An 18,016-nucleotide genomic window follows, 5' to 3' on the forward strand; every position below is an offset into this window, starting at 1 on the left:
AGTGCCGGTGCCCAGGTGCCCTGCTCGGGGTGGCTGCCCTGGGCTCAGTTTCAGGCGTCTGCTGGCAAACGCAGGCTGGACGTGAGCACGTGCAGCGGACCTGTTGTTCCCATCCCGCTGGAGATGCTAGGTGTGACTGACAGCATTAGGGCTTTTTCCTATGCACAGTGAACTCCTCACGGGTCCTGGCCTTCGTGAAAAGCTCCTTTCTGTGCTTTGTGGCATGGTTAAATCTGCACCTGGAGTCAGTCCAGTGCATTTGCTTTCTCGCCTGTGGGGCAGGTGTGTGTAGGACTTCCAGGCACTTCTTGGCAATTGTCTCAGCTGTTGACAGCTTCTGCAAGTTCAAGCAGTGATGGGGAAGGTGCGGAGGAGTTATGCAAAACTTTATCCATGTGTAACATGGAAGTCATTTGGAAGCCATATTTGCAGGGAGGTGTGGCAGCGGCGCGGCGTGCTCTGCAGCCACATCTTGAGGTTCCTGCTCCCAAGACCTCTGTGGCGACAAGCTCATGGAAGGAAGGCGGTTTAAGGTTTCCTGTTTGTTTTGTAGTTAGGCCCCCTTGCTTCCCCTTTTCTTTCTCAGCGGTCTCCTCTCTGAGCTCTTGCTGTTGCTTCCCGATTGCCGTGGTGGCACCGAGCCCCAGGTAAAGCCCCGCTGCCGGGCACGGTGCGCCTCATCTCACCTCCTGGTGCTGCGCGGAGCTAAGCGCCCCGAGCTGCACTGCAGGGTCAGCAGCTTGCCAGCTGTGCAGGATGATGCCCTCTGCCAGCTTGGGAGGGAGCCAGGGCAGCAACAGCTTGTCGGGAGCCAGGACACCCAGACCATGGCCAGCGAGGGGTGAGGCAGCATCCTCCTGTCTGCGGTCAGCTCCGTGCTGCCAGCTCCTGCCCCGCACCCCATTTGGGCTCCTGTTTGCTGCCCGTGCCACCTGGGGTTCGGAGTTTGTCCCCTGTCTCTCTCAGCACCTTGTAGGCTGCCGAGTCCTTTTATAGAGAAGCGTGAAGCGTATGGACTCGGATTCTCATTTTGTTTCTAGCTTTGTGGGAAAAGGTAGTGCATTTACCTGTAGTTGCTGGAGAGAAGTCTGTGCTTCCTTTTATAAGTATTTAAATTCAAACCTGATGTTAGAAATATTTATGTGGACTCACCTTTTAAAATACTACAATTTGCTCGCTTTATAAAGTCTTAAACAAAGGAATATGTAGAAGTTTCCAAAGAGCTGTTTGATCATTTTCAACTAAGAATGTATTTTATAAAGAGCTTGATGCTCAGAATGAGTATTTTCAAGAACTTGCATAAACTGGATGCTCAAAATCTTACTTAGTACGTTTCCTACAAGACAGAGCTTCGAAATACCTGTTCAAGCTGATTTACATTTTTACTTCTTTGCTATATTCATTCTGTTTCAGTTTGTATACACAAAGCCATGTCTGAGTCAGTAAATCAGGAAAATGTTGCTGGTTTAATAAAAAGGAGAAGTGAAATTTTAAACTTTTTCATATAATGCTCGTGCATTAGCACCTGAGAAAATAATTAATGTACTCAACTAGCTGCATGAGAGAAAACAAAGAAGCGTCTGTGTCCTCCTTATTTAGAGTCCCACGAGACATCTAGTTCAGATGCATGTAGTGTGCCTCGGAAGCAGAAGGTGCACTTTAGCTTTCTGACTTGGGACCGAGTATGTCTGAGACAGACACTGATGTCACCTGGTTACCTCAATGTTTATTAATCCCAAAGAACTCTACAGCTGTGGGAGGTCACCAGAGTGTGAAGAAATTCTGGCCGTGATGTCTCAAAGACACCTTGCCAGCTAAGTTTTTCCCTATTTGGTTAAGGCTGCCTGTGCTTGATAAAACCATCCCATACAGTGGTTTTGCTCCACAGAGTGTAACAGCTGCGGAGTATGTTGTTTTAAATTAATTTGCTTCAACAGAGGATTGACAGCATAAGAGCTATGCTTTAGGTTGGACAATTGTTCTCTTGCCTCAGATCATTACTGTAGAAGAAGCAAAACGACGAAAGAGCGTTTGCAGTTACTATGAAGAAGAAGATGATGATACTTTGCCTGTCTTAAAGCATCACAGCGCTCTCCTGGAGAATATGCACATAGAGCAGGTATGGCTAGAAAAACCTCAAGTTTCTTTGTTAGCTGTGGTCCTGTCTCTGCCAAGTGTGGGACATTCGGCCTTCTGGAGGCAGTACCAATGCTTTTTAAGAGTTCGGAAAGTACTTATTATTATGTTGGAGTGTCATTGTGCAAGGTCCTCTTTTGCTGCGGGACTGGCTCACCTGGAAAGCTTATTTTTGTATTTTGCAACTCTGGAGTTTGAGTTGTGATATTGAGGACTGGCAACTCTTTCAGTACCCAGAGAGGGGGTGCCAGTTTTGAAATCTCTTTTACAGGTGATGTGAATGCAGACAGTTGGGCTCAGAGTACAAGGCCACATGCATGTTAAGCGGAGATGTTAAGCTGCTGGCATCAGCTGTTCCCTTGACAGCTGTTTTTTGGCTCAAAAGCCCCTGCAGAAAGGGAATAGTCTGGGGCACCACCTGTGGCCCAACCTGTTGAATATGTAACCATTTCCCCCTGTTCATTGCCCAGCTTGCCCGGCGCTTGCCCGCACGAGTGCAGGGATATCCGTGGCGGCTTGCATACAGTACACTGGAGCACGGGACTAGCCTGAAGACTCTGTACCGTAAATCAGCATCTCTCGACAGTCCAGTTCTCCTTGTCATCAAGGATATGGACAACCAGGTAAGGAGTGCTTGTTCTGCGAGGGTTGGACTGAAAGGGCAACACTATAAGAAGTTATTATTATGAAGTGCTAGTCATGCTGTGAAGTGACATCATGCCAAAATAAGACACTGGTGTTTGTTTTCTTTTATATTTTCTACTGGTTAAACTAAACTTACAGGCAGGAAGGTACATCAGCACTAATAGAAATACCCGCCTCAGCTTCATAACTGCAATGAGTGCTTCTTTTAATAGTGCCCATGGATGTATCTTCCTTAGGTATCTCAGTTAACAAGCTGTCACAAATAATGCCTCTGTAGAGGTCTAGTACTTCAGCAGCTCCTAGAGTTGGCATTCCTGTTGCTGTTGTTGTCATCTGGCTTTTAACTTGCAGGATACAAAAGATTCGCAGGAGTACTTGCTCATCTGATGTACTTTACCAGTTGGTTCTTCTAACATGAAGCACCATCTCAGTTGTTCTTTGGAAAGTATTTTGAAATGTTTGGGCTTTTTCTCTTGAATTTTGCACTGTTCTCAAAAGTAGTTTAATCATTTTATTCTGACAGATATTTGGAGCTTATGCTACACATCCCTTCAGGTTTAGTGACCATTACTATGGCACTGGTGAAACATTCCTCTACACATTCTGTCCAAATTTCAAGGTAAGTGAGTGTTCACTTTCTCAAATAAGATTTTTGGGTTCCACTTCTGAACATTTATGAGATTTTTACGGAGACAGCATATTTGAGTTTAGAAGATGTGCTGGCTGTTGGTGAATGCAGTTAATCACTCATTGCTTCAATGCAATGCTTTAAGCAAAAGTGGCTGTAATTATCTGAAGTGCCGAGAGGACAGTTTGTAAGGGTGAGGAGAGGGTTTTGAACGGATTGAAGGGGAGAGCAGGGAGGAGTAAGGAGTGGACTGTCAAAGACTCACCTAGGAAGGCAGTGATACCAAGAATAGGGTATAATTTCACATGTGCTTAGGATCAAAGCGGCAACAAACCAGAAATAAGAGCGCTACTGAAGTACCCCTTAATGTTCATGGCTTAGCATTTTTCAATATTGAACACATTTTTCCTTTTTAACAGAATGCCTGTTGATTTAGAGATGCAATGAGAATTTTAAAAATGTTAAGGGTGCCTTGTTCATAGCTTTAAGTATGTATTGTTCCTTTACTTTCTACCTATTACCTCTTGCTCCTCCCCATTCCAAAAAAAAATTTAAAAAATGACCATATCAAAAAATACCTGCTAAGAGTCAGTCCCTGGTAGTTTTCACACTCCAAATATATTTGGGGTTTTTTCCCCTCCTCAGGTATTCAAATGGAGTGGAGAGAACACCTACTTCATCAATGGAGACACCAGCTCTCTGGAGCTCGGAGGTGGAGGGTGAGTGAATGTTTGGTTTTCAAATCATGTAGCTAACTTTTTTTTTTTTTTTTTTGAATAAGACTAGGAACAATGATAGTTGCAAGAAAAATTAATCAGTAAAATGGCTGAACTTACTTTTAGTAAACTGTTCAGGGCAGATACCTCAGCAATCTGATTTCTGTTACAGACCCACAGTAATTTTCATTGCTTAAGGAGAATGACTGATGTTAGGCAAGTAGGGTTTGTTGTTTGGGTTTTTTAGCTAGAAAAAAACCCAGATGTTTTGGGTAGATATGTGTCTCATTGCTGAAGCAGTTTGCCACTGAAAGATAATCTCTAATGACAGTTTTGCCATCAGCTTCTAAGGTTTCTCACGTGGTCCTTATTAAATTGTCATTATTCTGTGGATACACAAAGCAAGGATACAGACAGTTCTTAATCGGGTCCTGAGTTTCAAAGGTCAGTGGGTATGAAATCAAGGCCTAAGGCTATACGACTTAACTAAAGCTGACTGCAGGCTGCACCACGGAACATCTGGGCATGATTTGCATCGGGAGTGTGTATACACCCCCCTCCTCCTCCTAAACCAGAAGGGGCCTAGTCCACATCCAAACAGCCAAGGAAGGGACCCCAACGCCTGCGCCCTCGTCTCAGCCTCAGCCACAGCTGGCAGTGCAAACAGCTGAACTGCACGGGGGGCTGCGGGCGCATGCTCGGTCCTGCGCTCTGCCCTGCTCACTGGCACAAACAAAAGCGAGGGGACTGCTCTACGAGCTTCTTGGCAAGTGCTTTGCCAGGATTGAGCTCTTCATGTTCGGTCCAAGAGGTCCTCAGAATTACCTAGATTCCTCCTTGTCACTGCTCTGGTTGTTCCTACAGCTTCCAGTATTTTTACTGTTATATATAACCTGAATTTTTTTGTGTATTTCCTTTTTAGTGGCCGGTTTGGCTTATGGTTAGATGCAGATTTGTATCACGGGCGAAGCAACTCCTGCAGCACCTTCAATAATGACATCTTATCTAAGAAAGAAGATTTCATAATACAAGATGTAGAAGTATGGACATTTGAGTGAAATACTGACAGCCTTAAGGACTGGATCCATTAGGCACTTAAAAGCTAACTAGAAGGTGCAGGCTGCCTCACAACATTACACGCTTTTTCCTCAAGTTTGTACCAGAGCATGACTACGCAAAAAAACCCCAACCAACCAACCCAAGAAAAAACAGAGCTGGTTTTGAGAGGCAGTAAGAGACAGAACAGTAAGAGATCAGTCTGAAGTCTTTTTTACTTCCAACACTCCTCCATCGAAGATATGATGCTTATGAAAACATTTCATGGTGTATAGGATGAAAACGTTTTCTGTAACTGTGAAAAAGATCCTGTGGGAAAACTATAACTATCTAGTACATTCCATGTGTATTTATGTTCAACGTACAAATGCTAACCAAAAATAAAAGGTTACTTTACCAAAATCTGCAGCATACTGTTTGCCATGGAAAAGAATCACAAATAGGTGTATACAGCACTTAAGGGAACATGTTTTTAAAATCTTTTTATTTATTGTTATTGTATAGCAGATTTTTTTTTTGTAAATGCATTAGCTATGAGTTTTTCCTTTTAATATTTCAAATCTCAATTTGATAAATAGTTACTCTTCAGGTAGGTTTCTGATGCCTTGGTGTTTATTCTGAGTCAATTTATTTGATTTCTGATGTTAATTTTTGTATTTTTATTTTGTAAATGAGATTTGGTTTTTGTTTTACCCTAATTAGAGGGTTTGTTTTCTGGCAGAAACTTGAGTGCATAATTCTGTTTTGTTTTTTTTCTGAGGGAGAAGGTGGATAGTGCTTCTTATTAACTCTGCTGCCACATTCCTGTTAATAGGAATAATAATATTATTTTGGCAGTGTATGGAGACATTGGGCAAACTGCCACCTACTATAGACTGTATCAGCTCTGTTGCAGTCAACAGAATTGGGACAGCACGCTCTGAGCATCTGCCCTTGTATTATTTGACTGTTTATGAAGGACAGTTCTAAGAGAGGATTGTTTTTCTGTATCACCACCAAATGATTCAAAATAAGCCACCCACTGTGCTTTTATGAGCATTTCTCTACAAATTGAAGAATTTGTTAAGGAGAAAATACAATCGAGATTTAGAGAAGAATGCTATTTCCCGAACAGGCCAGATCATGTTAGTGTAATACTTGTTTTCTTAGTAATTATATATATGATTTCCTTCCCCAAAAAGACTTGAAGTAACAGGCTGGTTTAGGATTTGACAGGCAACTAAACATTCAGATACTCCCTCCCCCCCCCCCCCCCCCCAACGCTAAAGAGAAAAAGACTCCATGTTACAAAATGAACATTTCAGTAAATAGGGAGAGTGTGACAGAGAACTGTTTGCTAAGGGATTCTCTTTTCCCATTAAGCTCTGGTTTTGTTTACACAATCCAGGCCTGACCAACGTTAGGACGCTGTCCTGCCCTTAGACTCAAATATGCCATTGTCCTGAGAAAGGCAGGCTTTAGAAACGGTAGTGTGTTTTCATGTGTTAAAACAGTACAGTCTAATTTTGGAATATTATTAACTGAGTAATACAACTCAATGTAGTTACTGCTCTTCCCTTTTTGATTTTTTTTAAAAAAAAAGGCCAAGTGGTTTTCTTTCAAGAGCATTACTAAATCTTAATTCTGCACATAAATTTCACAGTCTAAAAACCAATGCTATATACAGTAAGCCTATAACACGCTGCACGTGAGCTTTTCACACTTCCCTTCTATGTGGTCTACTGCATCCATAAATAAAGTTCTTACTGGTAGTGCTGTAAAATATTTTTGGAAGTCGCTAACAGCATAACGCTTTCAAGATACCAGGAATATCTAATACTGTTTGCTCTTTTAAATGGTGGCAGACCACTTAATAGTTTAAAAAAAAAAAAAAAAACAAAAAAACACCAAACCAACCAAGTTCAACATTTTACATACATTTCACTATTGCTACCTACAACTTACTCCATTATATTATCCTTGTCAGAGCATATCTAAACGCTGTGGTCTTATATTCAAAACAGTGTTGTTCAATCAAAATTCTGTGACCCTTGAAACTATGAATATTGAATATATGTAATGCAGTGCTATCACAATATTTTCAATAAAGGAATTTATGCATTCAGAAACTTCTTACAGATGTTTTCTCTTTTATTCTTGATCTTTAGTACATTTTAAAGGTGAAAGGGTGCAGCTTAAGTTACAGGTTATGCTGACAAATACCTACGTCTCCCCTCAAAAAGAGAATTCCAGCAATATCTTATCTTAGAAACATGGCTAAGGATATGGGAGCTTTTGGGTTGGGGTTTTTTTTGTGTGTGTGGTGTGGCATCTCCTGAAATAGAGCTGTTTCGTGTTCACTCAAAGATAGACTGTGACAAAAGGCTAAAAAATACCAGTAAAGAGTTAAACAGTTGACCTAGTAGTTCTTGCTTCTCTCAGCTGTAGTGAATGACATGTATTCCCTCATCTTTTTTGACTAACCTGTTCCCAGGAGTCAAAAGTCCGTGTACCTTATTTTTGTATGCACCTTTTTTATATTGCTAAAGTGTTGATGTATTTTTCTTTCTGTCCAGGCAAGACAAAGGCGTACAATGCCTTAAAGTTACTTGGTTCTTGGCTTGTATTGGCTTTATGGTATACAGAGGTGGCATTAATTAAAAACAAACTACGATTACACATGAAACGGAACACATATGCTATCTGTGAACCTTCCTTTGAGTGAAATGGCTGTAAGATCTTTCTTACTGTAAAGTAAGAGGAAAATTCCAGTCACTAGTAGTTTTTCTCTCAGAGGGAGAACAAAAGGTTGTTCTTGCAACATGAAGCATGTGTTGCTCGGGTAAAGAGTTTTGATTCAGGACAGTGGTGAAATGCTCATTCACAATAACGCTTGTTAAGTATGCAGGTAAGTGCGGATGTTTGATTTGGTGCTGGTTTCAGCGCAGTTTTTGCACCAGATGTTTTGTACAAAGCTGGCTTTTGAACAAAGTTACTTTCAGAACAATCCTTGTGTGTAAACTGTCAAGATTTCACTTGCCTGTTTACAGAAGAGAAAAGGAGCAGGTTGGCTCATTGCAAAGGGATCGCCTTGTGCTCTGCAGGTCGGCAAATGCTGGCAAATGAGCTGCTTCAGGCAGAACAGCTAACCGTGTCCTATTTGTACAAGCACAGCTTGCATGCTCTGAAAGAAATGCATTTTTGAAAAATCTCACTCTAAATTTTGCGACTCGTTGCCTCTGTAAACACTACATCCTATCATCTGTGGGGCAAGTCCTTTGTGCCATTTGGGCTGCGTGAAGAACATAAACACTGCAATTCCACGGTCGGGGATGCTGCAGCTCTGCAACTCTAGTCTAATGAACAGCGCAGGCGATTTAAAATACAAATTGTTAAGAAAACATTTTTAGAAATTGAAGGTTAGCCACCTCTTAGACGTACCCTTGGTTAGTTTTGGGGGCAGTTGGTAGGCTGAGGGTGGGGAAACCCTGGCCCAGGTGGCCCAGAGAGGTGGTCGATGCCCCGTCTGTGGAAACGTTCGAGGCCAGGCTGGACGTGGCTCTGAGCAACCTGGTCTGGTTGAAGATGTCCCTGCCCTTGGCCGGGGGTTGGACGAGATGACCTTTGAAGGCCCCTTCCAACCCAAACTACTGTACCATTACATGAATTGAAGGAGCTCAGGGTGCGTTCAGTTCATTTTATTCCCGGTTTGTACCTTTTTCTTCTTGGTGAAAGCTTGCAGTCAGCCGGCTCCGTGTGTTTGTACTGATGCTGCAGGCGTGCGGCGGGAGGTTTGTTTGGGCCCACCGAGGGAATTCAAACCCGATATTTCCCCCTGCCCGCCTCAGATCCATTCACCCCTAACCCTGCAGACGTTCCTGCTTCAGCTCTGTGAGGCTTCAGGAAAAAAACAAAACCCTGGGGTTATGTCGGAGGCCGGCGGGAGCGCGCACCCCACCCCCCCTTTCCCCTCACAGCTCCGCGGGCGCGTTGCTTTCCGCGCACCCCCCACCCCGCGGGAAGGTGGGCGGGGCGCTGCGGCGGGCGCCTGTGGTTGGTCCCCGACCCTCACGCCCCGCCCCTCCGCTCTTCCTCCCCGCCCCGCGCCGGCAGGGGGCGCGCGAGGGGGCCCGGTCGCAGGCGGAGGGCGAAGGGAAAATGGCGGCGGGGGAGGAGGAGGAGGGGGCGGCCGCGGCCGCCACCGCCGGTGAGGGGAAAGAAGCCGGGAACGGTGGCGGTTACGACGGCAAGTGCACGTTCTGCAGGATCGCCCGCCGGGAGGAGCCGGGCACGGCGCTGTTCCCCTGCCAGGTGGGTGAGGGACGCCCTGGGCGGCGGCAGCGGCCTCCCCCGGCCGCCCTTCGCTCCTCTGCCGCAGGTGGGGGTCCGGCCGGCTCCCGAGGGGCTTTTGTTGGTCCCTGGTGGGTGGTTGTCGTTCGTTGCCTTTTTGGTTTTTTGGGGTTTTTTTTAACGAAGAGCCGGATTCCGGCTGTGGCCAGAGTGAGGGCTCCTGTGGGGATGGGGGTGCCCGAGGGGCAGGGCTCCGGGCGAGCGGGAAAAGGGGCCGAGGGGCTTCGTGTGAGAACGGGGGGGGGGGGGAGGGGGATGAAACCCTGAAGTGCTGCGTGGGTGGCCTGGGGACAGCCCTCCCGCCGGGCGAGGCGGTGCCCGGGCTGCCCGCGGGGGAAGGGTGCTGCTTTAAAGGGCTGGCAGGTTTGGGGTGTCCTTTATGGAGACGGGGGGGACGGATATCTATCGGGAGGGAACCTTTCAGCGTTGGCACAACAGCTAGAAGCCTTAAAGCTGACGCCGGGGAGCGCTGGCTGCAGAAGGTCAGCTGAGGACGCAAATCACGCCTGCGAGCCTTTCTGTAGGCTGGCTCCGCAAATCCCAACGATTTTTGCTGGTTGCTTCTAATATGGCGTTTAGCATCATCACGTCGGTATGGGGAAGACGGGCCTTGTTACCTACCCCTTGCCAGTATCCTTGTCCTAATCAATTTAATGCGTTTGCATCCTTTCTTAGTACGAAGACCTGGTTTGCTTCAGAGACATCAGACCCGGTGCCCCCCACCACTTTCTGGTGGTACCGGTGGAGCACATGGGAAACTGCAAAACGCTGAAGGCAGAACACATACCTGTAGGTAAGGCTATAAGCGTGCGCTTAACCTAACGGAAAGTAATTTTGCACAGCCTTGAACAGTGCGTTGTCAAGTAAATGACAACTTTGAGCACTGTTTGGTTGAGGAGGTAAATGTGGAAATAGATGGTGTGAGTGAGTGTAGGTAGGGACTTACCCTTCCTGGGAACTTCTGCGTGCTGTTCCAGAACAGCACATGTTTTTGTGGTTTCTAGAAAAACATTGTGCTAGTGCATGAAATCTCTGTTGTTTACGTGGAGTACAGATGCCTCCGCACTCTGTTGGAACCGCAACTTTGTTTTTAAAGTGTTTGCATGCTGCTTCATTGCATTTTCTCAGATATATGTGCAATTTTAAATTATATGAAAAATTACAGAAGAATTTTATAAAATTTCTATTTTAAAATAAGTGCTACATTATTTTTCAGGAAAAAGGGGACTGAGAGGAGAAAGGGAAATGGTGTCCCAATAAACTTAAATACTTTTTGAAGAGATAAAGTTCTAAAATATTCGAAACTATGATTTATTGTTGATAGGCTTCCCCCCCCCCGCAAGAAAACATTGTCCTGGAATTTGTTTCACAGGAAACGCCTAGCTAAGCGTGTTGAGTAACAGAAGAAACTACAGCCATACATGCATGAAGAGATTCCATCTGAGGGAAATTTACAGGTGATGCAGGAAAAGAATTATAGTTGCAAATCTTGCATCACTGTATTTCTCTTCTAAATGCCGGGTAGTTTTCTCCAGAAACAACTCCTCTACATGTTTGGCTTCAAGACGATTCCTTAGGCTTTTGCTTTGACGTTTTCTACTAGGGTTGCTCTTTTTCTCAGTGATACAGTAATGAAACTTCATCCTAGTAATAAGTAGGACCAACAGATTTATTTTATTTTCATTTGAATTTATGTACTGTCTCTGAAACTTCCTAACTTATGTTAGGTTGCACGGGACCTAGAGATTAAAGTCCTGTAGCTGAGTAGAAATATAACCCTGGAAATAGTGTAAACATCATCATTCTGACCAATCAGTATTTGTTGGGGTTTTTTTTATGAGGGTGTGGTGATAGCATGGCTTTGGGCCGAAGTTCTTAGAATGAATAATGTCCCACTTAAAAGCATCATGAGTGTGGAAATTGGTAACAGTGACAATTTTCCTGTCAGTCATTGCACAACACTGTCTTGACAATCTTTGTTTGATTATGAGTAGGTACAGTATTTATCTTTCGAAAAACTTGTGTTTGTGATCTCACTGTAACCAGTTTGTTGAAGTTAATAATCTGAAGAATACCTTTTTTAAATTACTTGATGACATACAATGTGTAAAATATTACTTAAACATTAAACAAAATTTATTTGTGTTTAATAGTAAAGAGAATGATGGAAGTTGGGAACGCTGTCCTCCAGAGAAATAATTTTAATGACTTGAATGACGTAAGGTATGTAATGGAAACCTTCTGTGTTTATTGAGTATGTTTTTTACTTTTCAGAATACTATTTTAGAGATGGTGGCAACAACTGCAGTGTGAATTATTGAAGAAATCAGGTTTGCGTTCACGTACCGCATGACTTCTCAAGTAGAATGTGCTGGCATTGAATACAGGCTTTTTTTCTGAGGAATTTCAAGCACAGATTGCGCTCCACCACATCTTGGGATAGAGAAGGCACTTCAAACAACTTATCTAAAAGGCTGCTCTTTAATTACGTGCTGAAAATAAGCTCTAAATTCTAGATTCCAGAAGAGAGGTAAACTTTGTCCTATTCAGGCAGGGCACTGCATTGTGTTTCAGTCATACCTGCATTCTTTTGATTTCGGTGCTGCACCCTTTAGTTTAAGTCAGTGCCTTCGATAGCTGAAGTAAATTGTAATATAATTTAAATAATTTAAATAGTGTATAGGGAAGCTGGGCCTTCATGTTTAAAGTATGTAGAAACTGCATTCATAGGGTGACAGTTGGCTTTCCAGATGAAAACTAGATATGATATGTTTAAGATACATTTTATTTTTTTAAACCCTCCTTTTTAACAAAATGTATCTTAAATAGGGAGATGTGAAGGATGAGGTTAATGGGCTTTTGAAAAGGTTCCCTGAGAGCGTCCTGAAGGGAAGAGGCATGTTTTTTACAAGGAAAATGCAATGCATTGAGTTGTTAATTCAGGAAGAAGTGGAACATCGTACGTTATTTAACATAATCAACTGAATTAACATCACCAGTATTTTTCACTTGTTTTCCTTTTCTGAAGGATGGGTTTTCACTGGCCTCCATTCTGCTCAATATCCCACTTGCATCTTCACGTCCTGGCCCCAGCCAGTCAGTTAGGATTCTTATCCAGACTCGTGTACAGAATCAATTCCTACTGGTTTATCACGGTAAGTGTAATGCAGATGAGCTTTTTGGTAGGTTTTCAGTTGCAAGCTGAAAATGTGATGTCTTTTTAACGTTTTAACTATGTCCAAAAATGCTTTGAGCAATTATTGTTGTCATTACTGTAATTAATAGTTTTGTATATTTTGCATTAACTATTTGCAAAAATATAATGTTAAAAACCTTAATGTTTGTGCTTATTAAGGGGAGATGAGTGCCAATAACATTAACAGCAAACGATATAGGAGTTCTGGATCTAATGTGTAGCTCAGGTGAATGTGACGTGGTTCTGAGGACACTTTATAAGTAGTTGTTCTTTAATTTAAAAGGATAAATTCAAATGTGATGGACTGTATTGTACATGCCCTGGTTCATCCCGTTTAGGTGAAAAACATGTCCACCTAATGATTGCTTTTATCAGTTCACATGTTTTTTCTCATCTTGTCATCTGTAGACTAAAACAAGTGTCTGCTTTACAAAAATGTTGTTTGCGCTCAGTTGTGTCAGTAGAGATAAGCAATGAGACTGAACTGGCACCGACTAAATCACCGTTTGAAAATCTCTCAAGAACCAAAGCTTACCCTCGCTGCTTTGACGCAGCGAAGAACCTGTCCTTGCAATGTAGCTACAGCATCCTGGTGTCATTGCACAGCCCCAAAACAAAGATGCTGAAAAAGGTCTGTCTCATCTAAAGAATACAGACATCCTCTTACTTAAAGAGAAAAAAACCTCAGCTTCTCCACAGTGGTACCTTGCTGGAGATCTCACTTAGCTTGAAAAAAGCAGATGTATCTTTGCTGTGTTGTAGAGCATCACACAGATATTTGGCCCTCAGACAAGTATGGCTGTGTAGTTTTACTGCTTGCTATCTTGGATTAGCTCAGGGAGATCTGTACCAAGTTTGGTTATCCAATATGGATGCACTTCAAAAACTACTTTGCCCTGTTGTCAAGTTGGAAAGTGTTCTTGAGTTGTTTTCGGGTTTGGGGTTTTTTTTGTGGTTGTTTTTTTTTTGTTTTTTTTTTTTTTTAATTGTAACGGCTTGAATGTGATACTTGTTAAAGAGCTCAAAACAAGATTCAGATTACTTCATTTTCAGTTGCTCGACGCTTTATCTAGCTTTATTTGCAAATAAACTGCAAGAGCTACTTAAGTGCTGTTAAGTAGTTCCTGCGTTAGGTAGCCGATTGCTTTTTTACTATGTGCATTTAAAACATGCCAAACTTAAACTTTTCACCTTTTAATGTGGTTTCTTTGGATATCTTATTAAAACCTCAAGCACTAGTTCAAATTAAAAGATTAATTCAGTGGGACTGGCAAAAAAAACCACAAAGGCTGACAGTAAACTGATTTGTTTCAGAAGTGGCCATGGTAGTCTCCATGTGCCCAGTTTGGCCTGCTAGAACAACGATGGCAGACTTCCTTCTGCCCTGAGCCTTCCTGAGGGCTCTGTGGGCTGGTGCTGTTACACATACCAAATACAGCTGTCCCGGTTATGCGCTAGATGCATAAATAGCCATACAATGAGAAAAGTATGTGCGAGCATAGTGACATAACCAAAGAATGGATGTATATCTCATGATGTGAACCATATACAGGAATGCACTCCATCCCTCAGCAATGTATGTGGCTGGTGTGCAGCTTGTTGGGTGATGAGAGGCCACAACATGCTGTTCTGGAGCATCTCCCAAAGAATTCCAGGTCTCACAGCTTGGTGGTTCTGAGCACTGCTGCCTTCTGAGGTCTTTAAAACCACACTGCTTTACCTGCTGTTTATTTGCTCAAACATCCTCTTGACTTTCATAGGTTCTGTTTCCTCTTCTGATCACCTAATGGGAGTTTGATGAAAACTGTGAAAAAGAGTCTGCTCTTTAAAGCAATCATTGTATTCTGCTTCTGTTGCATGCTTTGTCTGTAAAAATGAAAAGTAAATGCTCTGTCAGTGTCACTATTTTTAAAATGGAATTTTCAGTAAACTGAAGGTCCACGGTCTAGTTAATGCATTGCTTTCTCTCTTTCATAGGCTGAACAACTGATTGAGCGACTGCAGACTGAAAATGCTGCCAGCTGAAAGCACTCTTAGCCTTGTGTTGCTAGCCAGTTTGTTCTTTGTCTTTGAACTCTGATTTAAGGTTGCACAGTTTGATGTTGCCAATAATATACAAGGATAAAAAAAGCTTTAGTTCCTTATGAGGAAATACACACAGAACTTGTAGCTGCCAACCTCATTCTCCCATTGAGATACTTGAGTCTGTATACTTCTCTGACAATAAGGCAATGTATTTTAATTACAATTTTATATGTGTGTGTATATATATATTCATAACACATACACACTCATATGCACACATGCAGAGAACTTTTCCTAGTAAAAGGCAGGGTATAGCAGCAGAATGTATTGCAACTAAGGCAACAAGTTACTACTAACAGCATGTACACGGTACCAAAGGGAATATTTGTTGCGGAATCAAGCTTTTATTTTAAGGATGCATTGTTCTGGGATTGCAAATAACATTTAAAACATTCAAGTTTCCATCTGTATTTGTATGATACATTACTTCTGCCTAGTTATTAGTAGGTACATTGCTGAAAGTACACTACTAACTTTCTGGTGCTAAACCACTTTAATGTATTACCTGGCTTATTTGCATGACAGCAACATAGTAAATGTTGATACAATAGGTGCCCAAGATGTGATAAAGCTATATAACATAGAATATAGTTTAAACATATGTGTAAGTGGTTGTATCTTGGGCTTAAAGATTTTCCCTCTCGTGCACAATACTTTAAATTAGTTATTGTATGTTTACAAAAAATGTGAAGAGTTCAGAGGAATTGATTTAATATGCAGCTCTTCTGCATGATGGTAGAAAAAAAAAATCCAACTTTTTAGATGGGTCTGATATTGTTCTCACTGGAAGTCCCTTGGAGATTACTAATGCCTTGGCTAAATTTGATTTCTAAATGAAGTCATAAGAGAAACAGGTCTTTAGCGCAGTAAGCATGTGGCAGGCTTGCCTAATAGCAATGTGATTTGAATTTGGGATAGCAGGGACTCAGCCCAAAATTGGAACATGTTGGGTTGCTGAAGGAACCTGCTGAACATTTGCCTTTGCCCTGTGACTCTAATCAGTAATGCTGGTGCTCTGTTTTTCAATACCATATTAAGGCAGACTGTTTGGGAAGTTAAAACTCCAGAAAACAGGAAGTGGGTTTTCTTCGTTCACAGCGTGTATCTCTTGGTGCCTAATTCATCAAGTGTCCTTGGCCGATGCATTTAGATGCAGCTGAGGTGATGATGGTCTGTTGCACCTGCAGGCTTCCCGGAACATTATTTGCTCCGTGTTTTCCACTGATCCAGCACCTCTTGCCTTAGGGGTACAATGTATTGTGATATTCTTCCAGTAAACTATAGGTAGTATTTCAGAAAGTTCACACCCTTCTGAACAACCTTTTCTACCCAGAAGAGTTTACACCTCTCTTTTTTGTAAGACCTTGTTCCTGATACTGTCTTGTTATTCTTAGTGGGCACTCACATGTCATTTGCAGCCCTTTAGGGTCTTAATTTGGAACATTAGATAGGAAGAGTGTGATTAAAGCCACTGACTGCTTCTGTGCAATAGATTAGGAAGTTTGAGCTGGCACTTAGCTTTATGAAATATCTGTACATTAAGATCTTTCAAGAGTTAATACTGTATATGTGTTCTGATTTATAATTAATTTACATAACTATTTAACTGTGACATGTAATATTAAAGTATCAACGTGAACTGTTGTCAAAAAGGATTAGTAAACAGAATAAATGCTAATCTTGGAATGATCTTCCAGTGCAATGGAACAGTTGACTGGGGGTACTGACACTGGATAGCCCTTTGCTTGCTCTTCACCCCTGACACCAGTGGGATGGGAAAGAGAATGGGAAGAGCAAAAGTGAGAAAACTCATGGGTTGAGATGAAGACAGTTCAATAAATGAAGGAAAGAGGAAGAAAAAAACCAAGGTATGTGATGCAAAGGTAATTGCTCATGACCTCCCATAAGCAGGCCAGTAGCAATGCCTTCCTCCCCTCAAAACGCCACCTTCCTCAGCTTTTATTGCTGAGAAGAAAAATTATCTCCACCCCAGCCCGACCCAGTATGTTGTCAAATGTGCACAGAAGCACAAAGGTCAACTTCTCTATCTTACATTTGAGAAGGGTCCCACTAGTGACAGCGAGACTGGAAAGGTAAAAATTGGGGTATAATCTAGCTTCCCAACTTTGGTTGATGAACAAGATGGGAAATGAAACTTTTCTCTGACAGCAGCAGAGAGGCCTCAAACCAGCTCAAACAACAAAGCATTCAACAGAGCCACGTTAATTACTGAGATGAATGCTCAGTATCTCATTAGTGTTTTTCAGCATAGAACCCTGTTCCATTTTCCATCTGTATTGACAAGCATTCTTGGACTTAGCAGATAATTTTTTTAATTAGGCTAAGAAGTATTTTCTGAAAAGCCTATCCTCATGCTTTGAATATGTTTCAGACTTACTGGCTGGCCCCTGGAAGAGGCAGTAGGTAGGTCCCGTTAACTGTGTTACACTTCTACAGCAGCATTTTAAAACTTCCAAAACAATCTGTAGAGCTTTCCAGTGAGCAAAGATGAATAAAATACTCCTGGAGAGGGAACTCTTACTCTCCAAGAGCATGGAGAAACAAAGGAAAGTTGCTTGACCACTGCCCCTGGCTCTGTTTTTCTTTGATCCAGTATTAGCAGTCATAAGGAAAGCTGCTTTTTTGACTACATGTTTAGGAATGACAAAGCTTTATTTGTACTCGTTTGCTCAATTGTTTTACATAAACTCCCAACCTAATGCGAACCCAGAGAATAATGCTTTTATGCTGAAGTACTAACTGCTCCCTCTGAAAGGATGAAATAGATATACAACACTGTTAAACGTAGAATTAAAAAAAAAAGTTTGTGTTTTGACTAAGGGCAATGTTTTCAATGCGATTAAATTGATAATAGCTCCTCGAGCTCTTCTGAAGTCTTCTTAAGTGGGAGTTGTAAACAAAAGCATAAAAATGGGAGCAAACCAGTGAAAATTGCATTTGAAATTTGACAAACTTTGGAGACAACCAAATGGTGCATAAAAACTCGCTGTCATTTCAAACTGACATGCAACGTTTATTGAAGTGCTGAAAGTGCTTTCAGTGTTTGACAAAATACAGATAATCCCCATACGATGCGCAGTCTAAAACAGATGCAGAATTCAGGCTTCAAGTGGAGGAAGAGGAAAGACCACTGAGGGAGCTTGCCACAAAGAAGTGAAGTTTAGGAGAGGTTTGAAGAGCTGAAAGTTACTTAGTAGGGCAAGA

General features: G+C 42.3%; 2 protein-coding genes across 7 annotated transcripts in view; both read left to right on the forward strand.

The window, feature by feature from the left end:
* Positions 1–7,072, forward strand: part of NCOA7 (nuclear receptor coactivator 7) — a 98,273-nt gene extending 91,201 nt beyond the window's left edge. For 5 of the 6 annotated variants that reach the window (XM_049818033.1, XM_049818032.1, XM_049818034.1 and 2 more), the window contains 5 exons: positions 1,994–2,119; positions 2,607–2,759; positions 3,305–3,400; positions 4,055–4,128; positions 5,048–7,072. In XM_049818033.1, the coding sequence (XP_049673990.1) occupies positions 1,994–2,119; positions 2,607–2,759; positions 3,305–3,400; positions 4,055–4,128; positions 5,048–5,183 (585 nt within the window). In that variant the 3' untranslated portion in view covers positions 5,184–7,072. The other variant, XM_049818036.1, reaches the window with a different exon arrangement.
* A 2,222-nt stretch (positions 7,073–9,294) lies between these two features.
* On the forward strand, positions 9,295–16,482 carry HINT3 (histidine triad nucleotide binding protein 3). Its single transcript, XM_049818050.1, has 5 exons — positions 9,295–9,471; positions 10,186–10,303; positions 11,664–11,733; positions 12,539–12,665; positions 14,684–16,482. The coding sequence occupies exons 1-5, from the start codon at positions 9,319–9,321 to the stop codon at positions 14,729–14,731; spliced, it is 516 nt and encodes a 171-aa protein (XP_049674007.1). The 5' UTR covers positions 9,295–9,318; the 3' UTR covers positions 14,732–16,482.
* The last annotated feature ends 1,534 nt before the right edge of the window (positions 16,483–18,016 follow it).

Source organism: Accipiter gentilis, chromosome 15, assembly GCF_929443795.1.
Source record: "Accipiter gentilis chromosome 15, bAccGen1.1, whole genome shotgun sequence".
Classification (NCBI taxonomy): domain Eukaryota; kingdom Metazoa; phylum Chordata; class Aves; order Accipitriformes; family Accipitridae; genus Astur; species Astur gentilis.

What these genes read in the sequence shown, in the direction of transcription:
- HINT3 (XM_049818050.1), top strand. Translation starts at nt 9,319, where the DNA reads ATGGCGGCGGGGGAGGAGGAGGAGGGGGCGGCCGCGGCCGCCACCGCC. An exon ending in CGGCGCTGTTCCCCTGCCAG is followed by an intron (nt 9,472 to 10,185) that starts GTGGGTGAGGGA and finishes ATCCTTTCTTAG; the next exon opens with TACGAAGACCTGGTTTGCTT. An exon ending in AATGACTTGAATGACGTAAG is followed by an intron (nt 11,734 to 12,538) that starts GTATGTAATGGA and finishes CCTTTTCTGAAG; the next exon opens with GATGGGTTTTCACTGGCCTC.